Source organism: Barbatula barbatula (assembly GCF_947034865.1).
Source record: "Barbatula barbatula genome assembly, chromosome: 15".
Taxonomy (NCBI): domain Eukaryota; kingdom Metazoa; phylum Chordata; class Actinopteri; order Cypriniformes; family Nemacheilidae; genus Barbatula; species Barbatula barbatula.
Genome location: NC_136778.1, coordinates 11,314,362 through 11,335,444, shown reverse-complemented (window position 1 = coordinate 11,335,444; position 21,083 = coordinate 11,314,362). Strand labels below are relative to the sequence as shown.

The window sequence follows — 21,083 nt, the reverse complement described above, 5'->3', positions numbered from 1 at the left end:
AGAGCGACGAGTATTGTAAATAATCCGCTCGTTTCAGAGAGGCGTAGCGAAAAGGAGATTACAAACATGAACGGTATGTGGAAAATACAGCGTTTTTAAAACCTTAATTCGAGTATACACGTTACATTTTAGTCGTGTCATATAACCCATTTAAATGTCCATATGTTAATTAAAGAAATAACCCATTTAATTTTACTTGCTTGATTCCTCATTATGGCCACCCTTATCGTTTTTGTTTTAAGGGGACACATTTTCCTTAATTATTCTTACAATAATGTTAAGTCTTAGCCAGATCCGATGGAAAACATATTAAAAAGGGGTTAACATATATAATTAGAGTGACGTAGAACATTAATATTTGTTCAGTAGAGGAAAAAAATCATGGTCGGTCTTCCGCATGGCACGTGTTTAAACACATATAGACGATACAAAGGCAAATTAAAAGTGACTGTAAAAACGTTTATGTTCTGCTTTCTGATTTCGTGTGAAGAGTAATAAATGGCTCAAAACAAACTGGTGGGGCGAGGCAGTTTTAAAGACAACCACGTGACTACCTAGGAAGTGCAGTCTCCCAGGATGCATTGCACGCTGAACTTTATTATCATCAGTCTTATAATGTGCTTAATTTTTATTATTCTAATATAAGTCCCGACTGCTTTAACGTTTAATGCGTGCTGGTTTAACAAACTTCATTCGAGAACGGATGTGTTAGTTACCGTCAATGGAGTTTGTGCTTTGGTTGGTGTGGTTGTCACTCTGGCCGTGTCTTCATCAGTACACTCATGTTTCACCTCATATCGCATAAATCTTTCGCCTTTTACTAAAGATTTCCGTGGGGAGGAACACATTGAGTATTAAGCAATTTTTGCCGCCCTGCTTCACTGTGGGGTTTCTATCATGGTTAAAGTAAGAACAATTGTTACAATATAGTGTTTCTTTGACTGATATCTGAATGCACAAATAACGTCAGTCAAAAAACATGCATGTAGACAAACACACAATGTTGCTGACTACAGACTATTCGGTAATAATTTATTTATGAAGACTATCTGGGTACATGGATAATGTAGTTCTGTATTTATATTTATTTCTTCGAACAATATAAACAGTCAAAAGCACAAAGTCTTCAATGTTTCGCGTAAACCATCAACTGGAAAAGTTCAGTGTTTGGATCTCACAATAATTCTCAAGCTTTTTACCTGCATTGATCGCACACCGCATGTGGTTGTGTGATAAAGCTTATCAGAGAAGGTCGAGAATGTCAGACAAGGGTGAGCTCAGATTAATTTGGCAAATAAAATAAAATGAACACACTCTTTCCTGACATATAATAGTTACTGTTGTCAAGGTAAATTTGTGGAGGATTTAATCCAGCTATATTTCTTAAGTGGTCATTTTTATGCCTTGTTCTATCCACGCATCGCTAATGACCACGTTTCCACCCCACGGGAAAAATAGGACTGTAATACGCCGGACAAGCATGACATTGCATTTTGCATTGTGATTAAAATCACTGCATCCCTTCCAGTCAAAACCAAGGTGAACCCAACCCCTGGTTAGTAGTACAGACCATCATGAGACTGCCCCTGATGGGAGGTGCACGTAAAGAGCCAACGACAGAAGGGTGGAGCTCCATTAAAGTTTAAAGACAAACAGCTAACCGAGAAAAGTTTGTATTTAAAAGGGAGCAGGCAAGAGAGTATAAAAATGAATGAAAAAGATACAACCACAGAAGGAAATCCGAGTACTGGAAGCGGAGCTGCGGATGGAAAATGCAACAAAGCTGATTGGAAGGTAAGAACATGCTTTGTTAATTCTTGGGAGAAATGCAAGCAATGCCATGGTTTGTCTCTTATAGAGACGGGGTTTCCATAATTGTATAACTTCATACAGCAGTTATTGAACGAAAGAAGGTGGCTTGTTCTCTGAGATTGAAATGTTAGTTTATACAAAAGTTACATTTGCTAGTAGGTAACCTTATATTGTCTTGTTTCTTGTGATACAGAGTAGATGAGTTTTGATGCTTGCATCAACTTTATGGCCAGTGTTTTTACACATAACACATTAACTGTTTGGGAGTCTGATCCTGTGTATGTTTGAGATGTTTGATACGTGTTCTTTCTCTGGTTTAAGCGTCGCATGGTCATTGTTTAACTCTGTTAAAACCGTATGTCTGTTAGATTATTCTGATGTTCTCTGACCTGCTTGTTGTTACAGAAATTTCAGTGTCCCATATCCGACACACAATTTCCCAAAGATGACTTTAAGCAGATATGGAAGGAAGGTCAGAATGAGAGCTTCTGGTATAGAGGTAAAAACGCACACACACGTACTGAACACTCTTGCGAACCGGGTTTACTATCTCCGTATAAAAATATAGCCAACGAATGTTTGGTGTTCTGTTTAAAATGTTTGCTGGGCTTTAACAGACTATATATTTGGAGGTAGTTGGTTTGTGTGTTTTAGCCCATCCCCCATTCAAACTTGGATCAGGAATGTTTTCAAGAAAAGGGGTAATGATGTAACTGAGGCCCAGTGCATATGTTTAACTGGTATTTGGTTTAGCATTAGCACTGTGTTTGTGTTGGAGGAAACATGAGGTATGTCTGGTAGTTATCTGCAGCTGCTAGTGATCTGTTCAAAGCCAGTGTCTGTAAGGCTCCTATAGTGCCCTAATCTTAGATGCCCCTGCATTCACAGCTCAATTTAGTACATCACATCTGAATCATTGAAATGTTCCTCAATTTTATTTAGTTAAAGTTTCTTTAGGTAAGGAGTTAAATTGTTTCTTTGTTTGACCTTGTGTTATGTCTCCACAGCTCTTCCTCTATCTGTCGCCAGTATGACTGTGACTGGTGGCCTTATGTACAATGGTAAGACTCTGATGCAAAGCCTCATTGAAAGCTCATATGCAGTACGTGTATTTTTGATTCAGGCGTTGCATCAAGTGGAACAAAACGAGTATGCTTTAAATGAAGGGAAATTTTTCAATTTTTTGTAATTTGCGGTTTTATGCTTGTCTTTTTAACAGGTGTGTGGAAAAAGTCTAAGCGATTTGGGTATTTCCCTAAACTGATTTGTAAGTATTCAGTCGAGCTTGAAAAGCTTTTGATAATGTGAATGTATCGCTTCATATCATGTATAATCCTTTATTGTTCCTATACTTAACAATCTATTGAAATACAATGGCTAAACTATCTATTATTGAAATACAATGCATAAACTGTTGACTTGAAGTGATTTAAAATTCTGATATTTCTGACAATTCTGAATTACTCTGGTAATTTCAAACCTGTTTGACTTCTGCAGAACACAAAATACATTTTAAAGATGAAAATGTTGGTAACCGAACAATGGCACGTCTATTTTGTAGTCCCAAAACCAATGCAAAGTCATTCGATTTTAACAATATATTCATATCTGCATAACGGTAAACAACATTTTATACTATTTTAAGTTTCCTTGTGCCTTTTTTATTTTTTTACCATGTTGTAAAGCACTTTAGTCAACCTCGGTTGTTTTTAAATCGTGCTATATAAAAGTCATACAGCTTTGAAATGACAAGAGGATGAGTAAAGGTTACTTTAATAATATTTATTTTATTTAATAGAACTATCTATCCCTTCACATTTCAGTGGCGGGTATTTTAGGTTATGCAGTAGGCAAAGCTTCTTATATCCCGACGTACAGAGAGAAGTTTAAAAAACTGGGACTAGAGTTCAACAAAGGGTTTGGTCCAGGGTTTGGACCTCCTGGATTTGGACCTGGTGGCTTTGGACCTGGACATAAGTAAGAAATTGTGCATGCGTTCGGGAAGCTCAACGTGTGTGTGGATTGTTTGCTTGCAGGCTTTTGTTAATGTTCCCCTTTAAACAGGCATTGCATCCATGTGTGTGAAAAATGCAAGCAACAGGGAGCGGAGGCCGGCACAACAGCGCCTGATGCGCCCACTCAGAGCTGAGGTAAAACAACACGACACGCCTAAACACGCCCTTAGTTACACAATAACCTAGAAACACCTATGGATCTGCACACTATCACCAGCCCCCGCTAATGTGTATATGCCTGAACACCATACCCACTGACACCTGTTGGCCTACATACTAAACCAAGTTATTCATGATGAAGGTAAATGTGTTCATGTTTTTGTTACAGGGTCATTGGAATCAGGAGGACATAGTTCATTTCTTAATGTAATTAAGTGTTTTTTAAATAAAGAAAAAATTCTGCTTTAAAAATATGATGCAACAGGTTTTTTTGTACAGCTCAAATGGTAAAAGCATTGCTTTACATTTACATTTAGAAGACACTTTTACCCAAAGCGACTTGCAAAGAATTCAGGGAGCAAAAAGCGATATGTCATACAAGAGCAATAGTACGATAGGTGCTAATACAAAGTTACTAGTTTCAACAAAAGCTAGACCACTACCTGATGAGAGAAGAGAGAGGGTTAGGGTACATTTTTTGTGTGTGTAGAGCATTCACAGAAGATAAAGGTTTTAAGTAGTTTTTTTGAAGGTTGTGAGAGATGTGGTTGACCGGACCGAGTTAGGTAGAATCTTCAACCAGGAAGGAGTTGTGAAAGAGAATGAGCACGAAAGTGATTTACTGACCTTCTGAGAAGGCAATTCAAGGCGCCCCTCGTTTGCTGAACGCAGTGTTCTTGATGGGGTGTAAGAGTGTAGTAGGGTGTGAAAGTATGACGGTGCAGATCCATTGAATCTGATACAAGCTTCAACTGCATTAGCAACACCAAAGGTCCTGGGTTTGATGACGTTGAAAAAACCATACTGAAGTGTTTATCTTGATGAAACTTCGGACATATAATGGCCTTATGATAATATTTAAAACAAGTTCATATGGAAAGGACTTTTGAAATGAAAAATCCACCAGGGGGCGCCAAGACACAAATAGTTTCTAAACCATGCAGGTACTCAAGGCCAAAGACTGGGGGCACTACCAAGGGAGCCTCAAATGACTTTTAAGCTATTTAAATTATTAAAGAAAACTAAGTTTTAAAATATTTCTTGTTTTTGTTTATTTTTATTATGCCAGGCTTGCTATAGGGTAGAAATTGTGAGGGGTGTTCCCCATATATTGTTGGCAAACTGTGGGGGCCTTGAGGTCAAAAAGGTTGCAGCTGTTGCTGAACTACGCAATGTTAATTAAATCAAATGACATGCCTTTAATACATTAATGATGAAACTATATGCGTCTCAGACAGCAGTGATGGTTAAGCAGTAATCGATGGATTTGAAGAAACAACACAATAAGAATAATACTTCTATTATCCTTTTGGACAAATTAAATAAATTATAGTCTAAAAGTTTATCCAAAAATAAAAATTCTGTCTTAATTTATTCACCCTACAGTTTTTCCAAATCTGCAAGAGAGACCCAAAACTGTTTGCTATCCTATATTATTAAATGCCTTTTGTTCAACAGAACAAAAAGGTTTATAAAGCAATTTTTCCTACTATGGTATCAATGGTTGCCAAGAACTGTTTGGTTACAAAGCATTCTCCCATATATACATATATCGTTCTGTGTTTATTTGGAACTCGAGGGTGAGTAAATGACAGAATTTTACGGAACTGTTCCTTTAATTGTATTTTTCCTTTACACACAAAGTGAATTAGAATAAAGTATGTACATGTCTATAATTTCTTGTCTAAGCTCAAGATTTCAATAAATGACTTTAAAGAATTCTAGCCTATGACCAAAGAAGCATATCTTTATCAAAGATACTGTAATATTTGTAACATCATAGATGTTTATAATACCATTGATCCAAGTCCATTTCTGTTTTCATAAGATAACGGCACTGTTTATTTAAGCAACATTTCCAGTAAAGAAACTTTATTTCTGAGCGTATGGTAAATAATCCAGATATCTATTTTCAAACACGTAGACAACATTTTGTAATTAATTAAAAAAACATACACCTGTTAAAAGGATTAACCTTCAATCAGTTTACAGCAAGAAGCATGTTTTTTTTATGCAATCAATGCCAAATAGGGTAAAGAGGTTTATTCCAACAAATTTGCATACACTTTCACAACTGAGACTTGCTTCTAATAGTACAATCATCTCCAGTGTGAATTGGATCGAAGCTTTGGGCCTGATCTGGCAGAATGAGGCATGAATCCACAAGAGTCCCCACATCCTCAGATGTTGTCAACTCATTGAAATCCTTCAAAAAGTGTATAAACCTTATTCATCCCAAGAATCTCCGTACTTGTTCTTTTTTACTGCTGTTGCAAGACAGGACACAAAAACAAACATAATTATACTGGGGTGATCTTATAAAATAGTTTTAAAATAACCAAGTTTGTATATGAATATGAAACACTTCATATTACGTTAAAGCATTACATACTACAGTATAACTTCGCACATGGCTTATCTGGAGATAGACTGCCCTTGGTCACCTAGGGCTGACAGTGGCAGCATGTTTTATCCCATATAAGGGCTATAAAGTTACTTTGATCCACCCATTCTTATTATCATCCCGGAGCTGGTTATATAACCCAAGAGGTGACCCTGAGACTGTCTGTGAATAACAGTACTGTAACCACATACAGCTGCAGAAGAAATCAAGGGACCATTTTAAAGACCATTTACAGTTTGTGACATTTTATAGGTACAGTTTTTTTACTATTTATAGGTATGTGTTTAGGTAAAAGGATCATTTTGTTTCATTCCATGAACCACTAACAATATTTTCAAATAAACATATTGTTTCCATTTGCAGAAATGAAGACTGGAGAAACAGCTCAAAATAACAGAAAAGATACTCTGTATTTTGTCAGACCTTATATACTGCAAAGAAGTTCATATACACACTTTAATGCAATACAACAGTAATATTTGTACATGTATTTAGGCATTTATTTTTTATGTGATAACCTCAACAGTTAAGGTGTTTTGTGTCTTGTCATGCTGTTGGAGACTGTCACTCCTGAGGTTTGATTTTGCTGAAATTCATCAGATACTGGACTGGAATGTCCACAATACCTTATGCGAACTTGAATGGTCCCTTAATTTTTTCACGGCTGCATAGATGACTGGTGTGAAAGTCTTTACATTTCATAAAAATCAGTTTAAATATGCAGATTGTAGAATCTCACCTTCTTTCTTAAGTGATGCTACCCCAGCTTGTGGTTTTAGCAGCGTTTCAGCTTTTTGCGTGAGAGTGACCTCATAATTCTCTCTGTTTTTACTACGCAGTTCCTCATACAACACAGGCTTCTTCTTGGGCATATCATCATCTGGATAGGGCAGAGCTTCATGACAGGTGTAAATTACGATTGAACATATTACCAAACAGAATAAATGTAAAAAAATGCATATCACATTACATGGTGAAATTACATGTAACTGAGTGCAAAGATATAAGAATAGACAGAAGTTAAGGTTATAGAACTTGAATTCTTAGTATATATAGGTGGTGGTACCTTGAAGGGAAACGTCATCCCTGATGCCCTCAGGACCAGAATCACTGAATCCAGAACTGAAGGGGGTGGTGTCGTAGGATTGTGAGGGGCTGCTGTAGGTATAATCACTGGTGTAACTGCTGTATGACTCAGACCCAGAGCTGAGTTCAGACTGGAACACTGACTTAGAACCAGGCTGTTGAGACTCTGATGGATTTGCATCTTCAAAGTCTGATTGGTTGAGACTTTAAAAAACGTATCAGGTACAAGAATGTTATTCAATACTAATAATGTTTTATTTCAATAGATATCGTCATGTTAAACAATGAAAATATATATATATATATATATATATGCAAGAAAAGTGCAAAAAAGACATTGTTCATACTCAGAAGGCAAGTGATGCAGACGTCCCTGTCGCAGCGCCTCTCCAAGAGGGGAGTTTTCCAATTTCATAAACTTTCCTTGACAGACCCTCACGTATGACATTTTTCCACTTATGTATCCAAATGTGCCAGCAACTGCAAACAAAAATCACATACATCCTGAGGCTCTCTGGCAAATATTGCCCCCCACCTTCTGATTTAAGATGCTGTTATATTAGTGACTTTGTTCTAAATACTTACTCGCAACTTTGGGAAGTGAGCCAAATCTAGGCGATGGAGATAGAACTCCTGGGGACAAATAATAGTACAAAAACATTTCAGGGGTGAAACTGGGCTACTACAGAAGCCAAAGCTAGACAAGAGGTATCAATTAAGAACAAAAATGACTTAGATGACAACAGATGAAACAAATACATAGAATATTGTACACTGACTGATCTTTGGTACAGCCCCCATAGTGTTCTTTACACATCCATAATGACACAGTAACTACATACAATTAATATTATATAGAGAAACACACCTCTAGATACTAATACCTGAGCGAATGCCATAGCAACTGCAGAAAAAGGCAAAGCTACGAATAACAAGAGAGATAATATGTTACACTAGAGATCTCATAGGAGGCATGCAACTTTGACAGAATAGAACTAAAGAGATCATAACTTGTCAATAAAATTGGAGCACCTACATCTGTACCAGAAGCTTTCAGAATTACACTCTCTGAAGACACGCCTCTCTTCATCATTAGGCATATAAGCAGCCCCTGCAGGACCCTGTTAAGAAAAGATTGTGTAGCAAAGCTCTCTGAATGTTCTCTGTTAAATATGCAAACACACCATTTTTTGTGGTGTATTTTTGGTATAAAGAGAAAGTTCACCCAAAAAAGAACAATCTGTCATCATCATTTTCTCACCCTCAGTTTGTTTCCAACCTGTATAAATCTTGTTGTTCCGATAAACACAAAGAAAATATGTGGAAGAATGTTAGCAATTTTCAGTTCTGCAACATGATGTACTGCCATAGTAGGATATATATATATATATATATATATTATGGCTCTGTTGAGCACAAAATAATATATTTTGAAGAATTTAGAAAAACAAGCCTAGAAACCTTTGCATTTAATTTTCCCTGCTATGATAGTAGTCAATGATGTCCCAGAACTGACTTACATTCTTCCAAATAGCTTTCTGTGTTTATGAGAACAAAGTAAAATGAAAAGAAAGGAAATGACATGAGGGTGAGTAAATGATGATATTATTTTCCCTTTTGGGTGAACTATCCCTTTAAGAATAAGCCGTTAAGTAAGACTTTACCTTCCCGGATCCATGTGGGAATTGAGCAGCCGGAGTAGATCCAGATGATGCTTGCGACATGACTATCGTTACTGTATACAGTGCGATTAGAAAATCAACAATGCGTTTGCACTATCCATTAGATTACGCAGTAGGTTTTACAACTCAAACGGCATGACCTCCAGTCGACTCTTATCAGAAAACAAACACTTAACCCGGAAGTAGAAGAGTTAAGACGGAAGTACCAGAGAAGCACAAAAGAAAAGTCCTCCAACGAGCTTGGATGATAATTTGTATTCTCTTTTGATTTTTATAGATGTATATGTTATTTTATTCATGTTTGTAAATTCATATTTATAAATTAGTAAGAAAAAGTTAAGGCTAAAAATGTCCCGTACCAGGTATTAACCAAATACCAACAAAACAAAAGAACAACTTATCTCTCGGTTCAGGCACATGTTAACTGCAAATAAAATCTATATGTATATTTGCTTATCATTTATTGGTTATATTATTTTTATGTTCAATTATTTGCTACCGTACAACGTGCGAATACCTGTGTGCATTTCTACACACATAACTACCAACCTTTTGAGAAAGTATGACTATAACTATGATTACTGATTTGCATATATGAAGTGTGCACTAAAAATGAAACCTCATAAACAACATGGTTTTAAAAACATTTTTATTTATTAATAATACGCTTTTAAACAACATCAAACTACCACAGAACAACGTCCTCTCACCCAATCCAGTAGCAGTCTGCGTTGACTGATGGCTAAATCAGCCGATAGAATGAGTTCTGCGTTTAGGGTGCGTGAGGAGGGCGGGGCTTAGTTCCGCAATCTTGACAACGCGACTCCCCTATCAGAGGATCCGGATTGTCAAAGCCGTTAGCCAGCGCTGCTCCAATCTGATGGACAGGGAGGTGGGCACGTTGTCATTCGTCGAGTTTTTAGGTGTTTTGCGAAAAAAACACCGAGTAGATAACGTTTAAGATCGCGAATGCGGAGACAGCGGGATGAACGGTAGAGATCAACGGATGTTAGAGTTGTAAAGCTCGCGGCCGTCTCATTTTGTGGAGAGAATAGTCAACGGGTTTTCAGCGTTAGCGCGAGCAGGCTAACGTTAACTGACGAGGAAAAGCGCAGCTGCTCTATAAAAGGTAAGAGAGGCCGATTTCTGTGGATTAAACCTCAAATCACGGACGTTTGGTGCAAGACTGAGAGAGCGAGCTTTCACTTTTAACGCTTATCTGTTGTCTTATCAGATGTACTTTTCCTTTTAGGTTATTAGCAAACAGTTGTTTTGACCTGCATTTGAAGATGAGCGCAGTTTAGTTAAGTGGCTGGTTCACATAATCTAAAGGGCTGTTTGGCGAGACATCATATCTTGAACGTACTTGGCGATCATGTGTGATATGTGATCTTAAAAGCGTTGACTACTCAACCAAGCTCAAGTCTACATATCAGCCATTATGTAACTTTTTTATTGAGTGTTGAGAGTTTGTAAAGCGAGCGTGGGGTTATTAAACCCGAAATATACCTCGTAGGGAACATACTTGGGGGAATACAGTCGCAAAGATATAACGTATAAACATTATTTATTGAATGGATGCACATGTACAGTATGAGTTGCAGGTACACTGTTACCAAAATGTGTTGAAAACAAGTTGATTCTCGGAGTTCGGAGGATCCTGAGGTCCTCTTCCTGGAAATCAAATGATTTTGTAAATGTACTTCTCAGGCTTTATTTCCTCCTTGTGGGAAGTGTTGTTGAGTTATTAATACACAGACATTGGTTATTGTTAATCCAGAAACCTCTTTTTTCTCCTCCGTGCCTAATAAAATCACTTGAAAGGTTCACTTTTGTTTATTAGGTGTCTTATGCAAACATGCCCATGAGTCATAAATGATGCTTACAGCCTCTCGGCATTTGGTGCGACAGCAGTGTATTCAATAGTGTGCAGTGAGGAGTTCACACTCCTGATGTGAGCTTTGAGAGAAGTGTGAACATTCTGCTCTTTGAGCGCAATGATCGTACTGTGTTTGTAGTAAACAAAGACAAATGCAAGGGATTATTGCACTGATGTTCACATTTGTGAACCTTATTCTCTGGAGGAGGGATTTAACTCCGATTTAACCCCAAATCTTAACTGAGAATACAGCAAGGTTAATAATTGAACAAGCCCGTTACACCAAGAATTGGGTTTAATTGTGTTATACGGACATGATTGTTTTGTGTGGTTACTTTTCTAAATGATTCAACTTCAGGCTCTGTTGACTTTGGTCAGTAGGTCACCCGGAACAACCTAGCAACCACACAGCAATGGGCTAAACAACAGTCAGAATTGTGTAATGACAACCCACTGTTGCAACCCCTTAAGATGCACTTATTTTCTTCAGTAAATGTTAAAATCTATACTTTTTTATTAAAGATACTCGCAATGAAAATACAGTGGGCCATAGAGTATTGCGATCTTCCAATGAAATCAGGCATCAGAAAGTGTTAAATACATTTGTATTATGCGCCCTGATATTGTTACTTTCTTATATCAGAATATTGTGAAATAAATCTCCACATTATATTATCCCCCTTTAACGCAAGTGGGATTTGTCGGTACCTTTCAAGGTTTATTTTTCCTAATAAATGTTGCAAAGCATCCTGGTGACCGTGTAGTGTGCTTTTTGGATCGATAGCCTTGTAAATGGTCCCTTTTTAAGATTTGTTCCCTGTAATTCGCTGGAACTAATGCCTCGTGGTAATTAGTCCCACATAAATGAGAGATACAGTGCAATATGGTTGTGATCCAGAGGGATCAGTTTGTTATTTACCTGGACGGGGGAATGCATGAATTGTTTTGTCATCACATGTCTAATCATGCATTATAATTTAAATCTAGATTTGCCTGAGGTTCAAGTGTTTTTAGACCGTCCTCTTGTTTAAAACATTGTTAAGGGCAAAACATTGTTATCTACAAGTTAAAATGAAGTGTGTGGCTCGCTGGCGCTCTCCTTTTTCCCTCCGAGAACCTCTTTACTTTGTCATGAAGGAATGAAAATACCCCAGATAGTGAGGACTTTTCTATTTTTTTATAAAGCTGTATGAAGCTGCTTGTACAAAGCGGGGCCAGTCAGTCTGGTGTAGGTGGCATATTAATGCTCATGTGGGCATTTTGGAACTCGGGCCATACAGAGCATTTTCTTTACTAGAAATAAAGAGGCCTTTTAAACTTTTTTTTACTAGATCCGACGTAATGGTGCCATTGGCTCCCTGTGCCCTTTAGGGATATTGCATAAGTACGCATTTACTGAGTGAAACAGAGTCATGTATGCATGTATTTTACTTATGTCTACTTTGCTGATATTTGTTGCTATGATCTTACGGCTATGCCGTCAGCTGGCTCTCTGATGGTCTCTTTACACAGCAAAGGTGGCAAAGAAACCGAATCTGAAGTGGCGTAAACCGCGAAAATGTGTATTTACACGGACTGTTAAAGCAGCTCTAAAGGGGCATACATGCATTTACACTGGAATGTTATCATCAGGCACCTCACCGCATATTGCAAGACACCAATAGTTGTTTTAAAGAGCTAGAATTTCAATCCTTTCCCGGTGAGACCCAAATAATTTGCAATCCTAGGGCCGGGCATCTGTGCAAAAACATTACTGTCCTCACTGCTACTGTCCCCACTGCTACTGTCTTACTGTCCCCGCTGCTACTGTCTTACTGTCCCCGCTGCTACTGTCCCCACTGCTGCTGCTACTGTCCCCGCTGCTACTGTCCCCGCTGCTACTGTCTTACTGTCCCCGCTGCTACTGTCTTACTGTCCCCGCTGCTACTGTCCCCACTGCTGCTGCTACTGTCCCCGCTGCTACTGTCCCCACTGCTACTGTCTTACTGTCCCCGCTGCTACTGTCTTACTGTCCCCGCTGCTACTGTCTTACTGTCCCCGCTGCTACTGTCCCCGCTGCTACTGTCTTACTGTCCCCGCTGCTACTGTCTTACTGTCCCCGCTGCTACTGTCTTACTGTCCCCGCTGCTACTGTCCCCGCTGCTACTGTCCCCACTGCTACTGTCTTACTGTCCCCACTGCTACTGTCTTACTGTCCCCGCTGCTACTGTCTTACTGTCCCCGCTGCTACTGTCCCCACTGCTGCTGCTACTGTCCCCGCTGCTACTGTCCCCGCTGCTACTGTCTTACTGTCCCCGCTGCTACTGTCCCCACTGCTACTGCTACTGTCCCCGCTGCTACTGTCTTACTGTCCCCGCTGCTACTGTCTTACTGTCCCCGCTGCTACTGTCCCCGCTGCTACTGTCCCCACTGCTACTGTCTTACTGTCCCCACTGCTACTGTCTTACTGTCCCCGCTGCTACTGTCTTACTGTCCCCGCTGCTACTGTCCCCACTGCTGCTGCTACTGTCCCCGCTGCTACTGTCCCCGCTGCTACTGTCTTACTGTCCCCGCTGCTACTGTCCCCACTGCTGCTGCTACTGTCCCCGCTGCTACTGTCTTACTGTCCCCGCTGCTACTGTCCCCGCTGCTACTGTCCCCACTGCTATTGTCCCCACTGCTACTGTCTTACTGTCCCCGCTGCTACTGTCCCCTCTCCTACTGTCCCCGCTGCTACTGTCCCCGCTGCTACTGTCCCCGCTGCTACTGTCCCCACTGCTATTGTCCCCACTGCTACTGTCTTACTGTCCCCGCTGCTACTGTCCTCTCTCCTACTGTCCCCGCTGCTACTGTCCCCGCTGCTACTGTCCCCACTGCTATTGTCCCCACTGCTACTGTCTTACTGTCCCCGCTGCTACTGTCCCCTCTCCTACTGTCCCCGCTGCTACTGTCCCCTCTCCTACTGTCCCCACTCCTAATTTCCCGCTACCGAAGACATGGCAATGAATGACGTAGTTAAGAGAAGCTTTAATGGGCCTTCATTTACACTAAACATTAGCCGCATCAGAGTCACCTTTGATACTAAGTTCTAAGCATATTTTTGATATCGGCTTTCATGCGGTATTGTGTCTTTACACAGAAATTGAATCCACCACAGAGATGCCTCAACTCGCCTGTGTAAAGACAGCATGAGATTGCCAAGAAAATTTACCCAGCATTCCTCTAGATAAAGGACTCATATATAGAATGGCTGGTGAAACAGAAAGAAGGCTTTAAAATTCCCTGCATTCATACATTTGGAGAAATTGACAACCTTGTTGTTTACATGCACATTACCATGTTGTTATGTGGGTTTTTGTGCATCTGAATATACTTTGCATGCATGTTTTGTTTGTGTTGCTTGTGTCATTGTGTGTGTTAAAGCGGCCATAACTCAGACTGGTTCTGCATATCTCATGTTAATCTTACAGAATAGTATCGTACCCTTCAAATATCCGTGGAGTCTTTAGTTTGATCACATTTATAACATATAAAATCTGTACGATTATTTTTGAAAACATGCAACACATGTGGGGGGAGGAGGCGGAACTAAAGCATGTGTGCACACCTTGCCAACAAAACACAGACATCAGTTTCACCTACGGTTCAAGTCTGGCGTCTTTTAGCTCTTGGACTGCCGCTCCATCTATTAGTTTCAAACCTTAATGACTGTGTGGGAGTGTATCGAGCACAGAAATACTTGACCATTTCAAACATGAGAAGACAACATGTTATTATACAATGCATGAAACACTGTTGCATGGCCCCTTTAAATTCTTGAGGGCTACAGAGACGTCAGTGAATTATGTGTAAGATAAGGGGAAAACACTATAGAGCATGAAATACAACATATTAACAAAAGAATACAACATAAAAATGCGTTCTATTGTTTCCCTGTAAATAAGCAAAAATATTTTAGTTGAAAATAGCTTGAACCAAACACAGGAGTATGTTGTGAATCGTGAATCATGAAGTCAATGCAACTCACTTCTCCAAATTATCAACTGAGCATCACTCATTTCCTCATTGAACTGCAGGTTATTTATCATATGTTACTCCAGCCCAGAAGCATTACTGTGTTAATCTGCTCTATATGCCATTTTCCCCTAAAATGTAAATGTATTGAAAGTTTCTGGGCTAAATCAGTCATTTTAATAATCTTATTTGATAAAAACAGAGTCGTGCAGGAGGCTGGGACTGCTGGTGTAAAGGACTGCAGCAGGGGACACTCTATTGCTCGGCGATCGGAGTGCATTATTAAAGCCCAGGCTGCAGGTTCTGTCCGACCCGGTCCGATTAACTTCCTTTCTGTCCAGAGCCCAACGTGGCGAGCATTGTTCCCCCATTATTCATCACTGTGGCTCAAGTTTTCATCTCACGCATGCCTGCATGAGTTAAGATGAGGGATTACCCTTAACTCCTGTCAGCATGCAAGAGAGAAGGAAAGAGATTTATAGAGGTCAGATAAAAGCAGTAAGGATAGTTTATTTTATTAATAAAGTCAGTAGCTGCTGTCAACCTATACCGTCACTGCTGATTTTATAGTGCTTATAAAAGATCTAGCACACCTACATAGGTTCTCTACTTAAGTGAAACTGTTCAATCTTGATATGGACTCAGGGTCAAAGGTCAGAGTGGTGACCTTGGTGTCCCATTTATTTCCGCTGCCAGTGTGACTTCAGGGAACATAGTCTTGTGTTTTGCATGCATGTGTCCACCCATTTTCTTATCAGCTCTAACGGAGTGTTTTATGTTCTCTCTAACTATTTTACATAGTTGTTAAAGATGGTATGTGGAAAGTAATGTGTATCAGCTCATTTCTGTGATCCACCTGTCAATAAGGTGTGACTTAAGAAAACAAACTCTTATGGATGTGTTAGGTCATAATAATAAATATACAGTGCATTTATTTAGCTGATTGTGACATGCCAGCCATTTTATGGTGGTACTACGGGTGAGTAAATATGTCTATTATGATAATATGGTGGAACGCAAATGTCTCCTTAATTGTTTGTCACACTTGTATCCGTTTGAAAATCAAAGGCCCAAATTAAAACAATTGTTTACTGCTGTAACACATTAGGAAATAAGGGAAATGCCTAGTATTTACATATCTGAAGCGAGACATTGATCCACACCTCTTTGTTCATTGTACATCACAACCAGCACTTCCTGATCTATCACCTCTAGATCAAAGAGATTTTTTTTGATTCGCTCATGAGACCTTGCTCTTCCCCATTCTTCTGCATGTATGGGCGGGAGCTCAAGATTTTCCCTTTAGGCACTTTAGATCTGATGTCCACATCAGTCAGTGGAACTCTTGGCATTCCTCAAACTCACCTGTAACCATAGCCCCAGTTACAGACTTCTGTGAGTTTACACCTGTGTCAAATAATCATGTTTTGATGTAAGCTGTCAATCTAAATAAATTCATATCCGTATATGCATATCTGATAAGAATCAAGTCTTATTCAGCAAGTGTAAACAGCAAAAAGTGTAAGATCTAATCTCCAAAGAAAGTGTAAGATTTAATAACTCGTATTTCTGTAAATCTGTTTTAGGCTTTTGCATAGTTTTTTTTGCCTGTATTCTCACATAAAACGTAAACACGTCAAATGTTGTTTTACAAACAAGGCTGCACATGCCAGCCTTCTGCATTTCTGACACGGCTTCATTAGATGTAGTAATCCATTGCCGTGGTTAATGCTATACATTGTCATACATCCATGCTGTCTTTGGTGAAAGAAATTCATTTTGGACTGAAAGTGATGTTTTCTGTTCTGATTGACCAAACCCCAAAAGTAGCATTTTGTGGTCATACCTTGTGGACCGAATTGCTGAAAATTCAATATGTATTAAAACCGTTTCTTATGACCCATTTTTGCATCTTAGACTAATATTCAATATGCTATGTCATGAATAATATTATCCTTTCAGAAACATCTATCCTATTTGAGATTATTTTAGATATTCCAGATTACAGAAATATTTAACAGATATATAAGTAAATATTCTAGATGCCCAGGGAAACGTAAAGTGTGGATGTGGATGACTTCTTTTTCTGTCTTTGCACACTGTACATGTTTTATTCCTTTCACTGTGTCCACACTGTACACGACAGAAATGATGCGACATGACAACCTGCTTGTTCTTAAAAAAAATTATTATAATGTGTTCTAATGTCTTTTGTAGTGTCGCGTGACTCGTGCGTCCATTGTAGACACGGTGTAAAACAGTTGATCAATGCCTGTGAGCAGTGTGTGTGGGTTCTTAGCTCAGCTCTGGGCAGCCGCGTTTTCCTCTTGTTACTGCTTGGCTTCAGCCTCCAGCCCTCGGCCTTGCCAAAGAAAACAAGCCCCTCCTTGTCCTGGGAAAGTAGCTCTTTGTGTGTTTTCTACGGTGTTAGTTTTGTTATCATTTGTTAAGACATTTTCTGAAGAAAATTGTAGGTGAGAGACTGTGAACGTTGATGTGTGAGAATGTTCAGGGGTCCCAGACGTCAGGCGCTGTGTAAATGTGACCGTTTATGAAAGATTGACAGCCAAGAGCTGTGTGTGTGTGAGAATATAATTTTGAAGGTGAAGCGGTGAGTGACTAGTTCATTTTTGTGGCTGTTTCGGTGTAACAGGAAGTTACTTAGAGGGAAGGCTGCTTGTGAATGTGTGTCATTTAACTCAAGCGACAGTTGCTGCTGCAGACTAACTTTTCTGAACTTTCTGTATCGTCAGCGTAATGGATAGGCATTTCAAGTTATTTCATAGTAGTGAACTTTAACAACAAATAAAGAGTATTAGATTACTCTGTTAAAATTGACAAATATAAAATTTTATGAACATTACATCACTTGATTTCACAATAATGTAACTTCTGCTTTTTGTTGGGGAAAAGAACAATATGATATACAAAAATTACCAAATTGTTGTTATTGTCTTAATATACAGACCAGTGACATTATATATAATATACATCAATTTGTGTTGAACACTCTCATAGCATTTTGGGTAAAATTGTTGAAAGTTCATATAACAATTTGTGTTTTATTAACACATTCTTAAAACATTTTGTTTAAAAAAAACATGACGGCCAATAGGTCATTGATTGAACCAAGGGATGTTTGTGAGAATTTTCTCAATCGTTTATTAGATGAATACCGATGAACAGACAGGTTTACTGAAAGTGCTTTAGCCGTTGCGTGTAATTTCACCACATGCTGGTGAAACTAGGTTCTACTCAATAGTATGTAATGTACGTATCACCTTCTTATTTGTCTCTAAAGTGTGACTTTCAGACCACTTTGTATTGTTGCTCTGTCAGTAGTGCAATGTAAATGCATCTGAAAATCTGCAAAGTTGCACTTCAAACCTTTGTGTTACTCATAAATGTTCTCATGTTTGGCTCTTTTGTTTGACGTTAAGTGTAAATATGCTAAATTTCCTGCCCCTGTGATAAAGCCACATTGTCATTGAAGCACAGCAGAAGCCTTGAGTAGTAATTCTAGCTAATGAGACAAATATAGTCTACCTAACACTTAACACTCCTATAAATAAGTATTTGGCAGCATGTTGTGTTTTAGCTGCGGCCGCTCTTTCTGTGCTTGTGTACAGCATGCAACAAAGTTTACGTAACCTCATCTTGGACAAATGGATGAATGACCGGTGGAAGGAGGGAGGCGGTAATCTCTAGTGTACTGCCTATGTAATCCTGGCTCAGGTTCAGTCAGACGGCACACCCAAAGTTTGTTAACAGGCCATCTGATGCATATTGCATAGGATACTAGTAAGCATCTTCTCCATCTGGCAAGCTCTAATCTGATGGGCTGATTTTATGCGCCTTTTTTTGTCTTGTCTTGCTGAAGGTTTACCAGGTTTGTATTTAATGTTTCGTTTGATGCAAATGAACCAGAAATGCATTAGTAGAATTAAATATTTAGCTCTTTCAAATGATGTGTGGGATGCAGTCTGTATGTATTAGGCTACTTTTGAATAGTTTTGTATTCACTACCGTCTTTCAGTTGTTTTCTGTGCAGCCGTGTGTGTTTAATGTAATTTGTTTTAGATAATATGATTCCAATAGGGAGCCTCAGAGATGATGTTTTTTTCTAGGCCAACCCGGAAGTTAGGGATGCAATGGTTCCCTCGACCGAAAGCCTATGCAGTTTCCCCAAAGACATTTGGAAGATCGCAAAAAATAAACATAAAGATTTGGTCTTTCAAGATAATCTTTACAAATTAACATTCAAAGCCAAAATACAATAAGCTTGAAGTAAAAAGCTAATCGATATCATCGTCACCACCACCTAGCCTCCGACAACTCTTTGTAACTTTATTAAAGGGAACCCGGTTTATAGAGAGAGATGTATGGCTTATTGCATTATAATATTCTTACACTACTAGCACACACTACTGCCGATTCTCTTATGGTGCTTCAGAACTATTGGTTGCTAACATTATTCCAAAATATCTCTCTTTGTGTTCAACCGAACAAAGAAGTTTATACATGTTTGGAACATCTAGAGGGTGACTAATTCATGACAGAATTTTGGGTGGAGTATCCCTTTAAGTGAAAGTCTGCTTGCATGGGACGAAATGCAGTCATACCTGGTTTTGTTGGCCCACCAGTATTGCAGAGCAACCTGAAATCATATATTTGTGTGCTAAGCATATATGTCTGTGAGCAAATAACTTGCATTTACACATAAATGGTAATATTAGACTTTTATGAGGGATTTTTTTGCTTGGTGCCGTTTGAATGATTTACTTGCTCATTGATGGATCTGTCTGATTTGCTGCCTAATGAACCAACGCCTTCTTTTTTTTCTCTCCATCAGATTGACGTGACCTGACCTTGCTGGCCTGCAGCTCAATTTGACACAATCCCCCCTCCCTAAGCTCTATGGCCCTCGGGTATGTCTACCACACCTTTTCTTATGCTTCTGGTTGCTTTAATGTATGTTTATAGTATTTGTGAGTAGGGCTGTGCAATTAATAGAGAATGAATCGTAATCGTCAATTTTGGCCTTCATCAATTACAAAAACAAAAGAATCGTGGTAAACGATTATTGTGCTGCATTCCATTTTGCAAGGATCCTCTCGCTTCTTGTAGTATAAATCCACAGCACACCCTTTTCTTTACAGTGGTTCAGCTGTGCTATTTCTTTACATTTATTTTTCAGTTAAATTCAGATTTTAAAAGGCAAGTTTTTTTTATTTTCTATGTTGTTTTAAAGGTAAACGAGTAATCGTGTTAAATAATCGGATCTCAATATTGGACTAAATAATCGCGATTATGATTTGTGTCATAATCGAGTGGCCCTATTTGTGAGCGTTTAATTCTAAAACTAAAAATGATATTTTTCACGTATTCATCTCCCTTGATTTTATTCACATTTTCTTATGTTGCTTCCTTATCTAAAACTACTTTAAAAAAATTTTTTTTAATTAAGCTACACTCAAAAATATGTACATGCACTATAATGTCAAAACATATATATTTGTGACTTAGAAATGTGCAAATTCGTTAAAAATGTAATAAGTTCATTATATAAGTATTAATACCCTTAACTCAGCAGTTGGTTATAGCACTTTTATCTACTCAAATCTTTTTGGGTATGATTTGACAAGTTTTACTCATTTGGATTTAGCTGTTTTTTGCCATTCTTCTCCTCAGATCTCATAAAACTCTGTCAGGTTGGATGGAGATCATCTGTAGGCAGACATTTTAAGGTTTATAAGACACTCTTGCATTGTTTTAGCTGTGTGCTTAGGATCATTGTCATGTTGGAGAATGAAACTTTCTGCCATATCCGATGTTCTGAATGTACTGGGCTAGGTTTTCATGATCATTATCTCTGTATTTTGTACCGTTGAGCTTTTCTTCTACTCTGACAAATGACTCTGACCAGTCCCTGCAGCTGAACCCCCCCTCCCTCATCATGATGCTGTTTCCACCACACTTTACTGTTGAGATGGTATTGTACAGGTGTTGAGCAGTGCCTGGTTTTCTCCAGACATGATGCATGAAACTGAGAT

The 21,083-nt window shown here is 38.7% G+C and overlaps 3 protein-coding genes across 6 annotated transcripts in view; 2 read left to right on the top strand and 1 right to left on the bottom strand.

The window, feature by feature from the left end:
* Positions 1 to 5,699, top strand: ociad2 (OCIA domain containing 2). 3 transcript variants are annotated; one of them, XM_079475595.1, is made up of 8 exons: positions 1 to 73; positions 1,529 to 1,794; positions 2,218 to 2,311; positions 2,820 to 2,873; positions 3,032 to 3,079; positions 3,636 to 3,789; positions 3,877 to 3,962; positions 4,156 to 5,699. In XM_079475595.1, exons 2-7 carry the CDS (start codon positions 1,708 to 1,710, stop codon positions 3,959 to 3,961), a joined length of 522 nt encoding a protein of 173 aa, XP_079331721.1. In that variant the 5' UTR covers positions 1 to 73; positions 1,529 to 1,707; the 3' UTR covers position 3,962; positions 4,156 to 5,699. The 3 variants fall into 3 exon arrangements, with proteins under 3 accessions (XP_079331721.1, XP_079331719.1, XP_079331720.1); XM_079475593.1 differs by having other exon boundaries at positions 7 to 73; positions 1,685 to 1,794; positions 4,156 to 4,237; XM_079475594.1 differs by having other exon boundaries at positions 9 to 73; positions 1,459 to 1,794.
* ociad1 (OCIA domain containing 1) lies at positions 5,459 to 9,356 on the bottom strand. 2 transcript variants are annotated; one of them, XM_079475591.1, is made up of 8 exons: positions 9,141 to 9,356; positions 8,513 to 8,597; positions 8,345 to 8,398; positions 8,062 to 8,109; positions 7,824 to 7,956; positions 7,457 to 7,680; positions 7,130 to 7,285; positions 5,459 to 6,253 (listed from the first exon to the last, which is right to left on the bottom strand). In XM_079475591.1, the coding sequence occupies exons 1-8, from the start codon at positions 9,198 to 9,200 to the stop codon at positions 6,213 to 6,215; spliced, it is 801 nt and encodes a 266-aa protein (XP_079331717.1). In that variant the 5' UTR covers positions 9,201 to 9,356; the 3' UTR covers positions 5,459 to 6,212. The 2 variants fall into 2 exon arrangements, with proteins under 2 accessions (XP_079331717.1, XP_079331718.1); XM_079475592.1 differs by having other exon boundaries at positions 5,571 to 6,253; positions 7,130 to 7,270.
* Positions 9,357 to 9,950: 594 nt separating this feature from the next.
* Positions 9,951 to 21,083, top strand: part of fryl (furry homolog, like) — an 82,512-nt gene continuing 71,379 nt past the window's right edge. The window contains exons 1-2 of the mRNA XM_079474820.1: positions 9,951 to 10,287; positions 19,883 to 19,958. The gene's annotated coding sequence lies outside the window, so the exon portion shown is untranslated. The remainder of the gene's footprint in view (positions 10,288 to 19,882; positions 19,959 to 21,083) is intronic.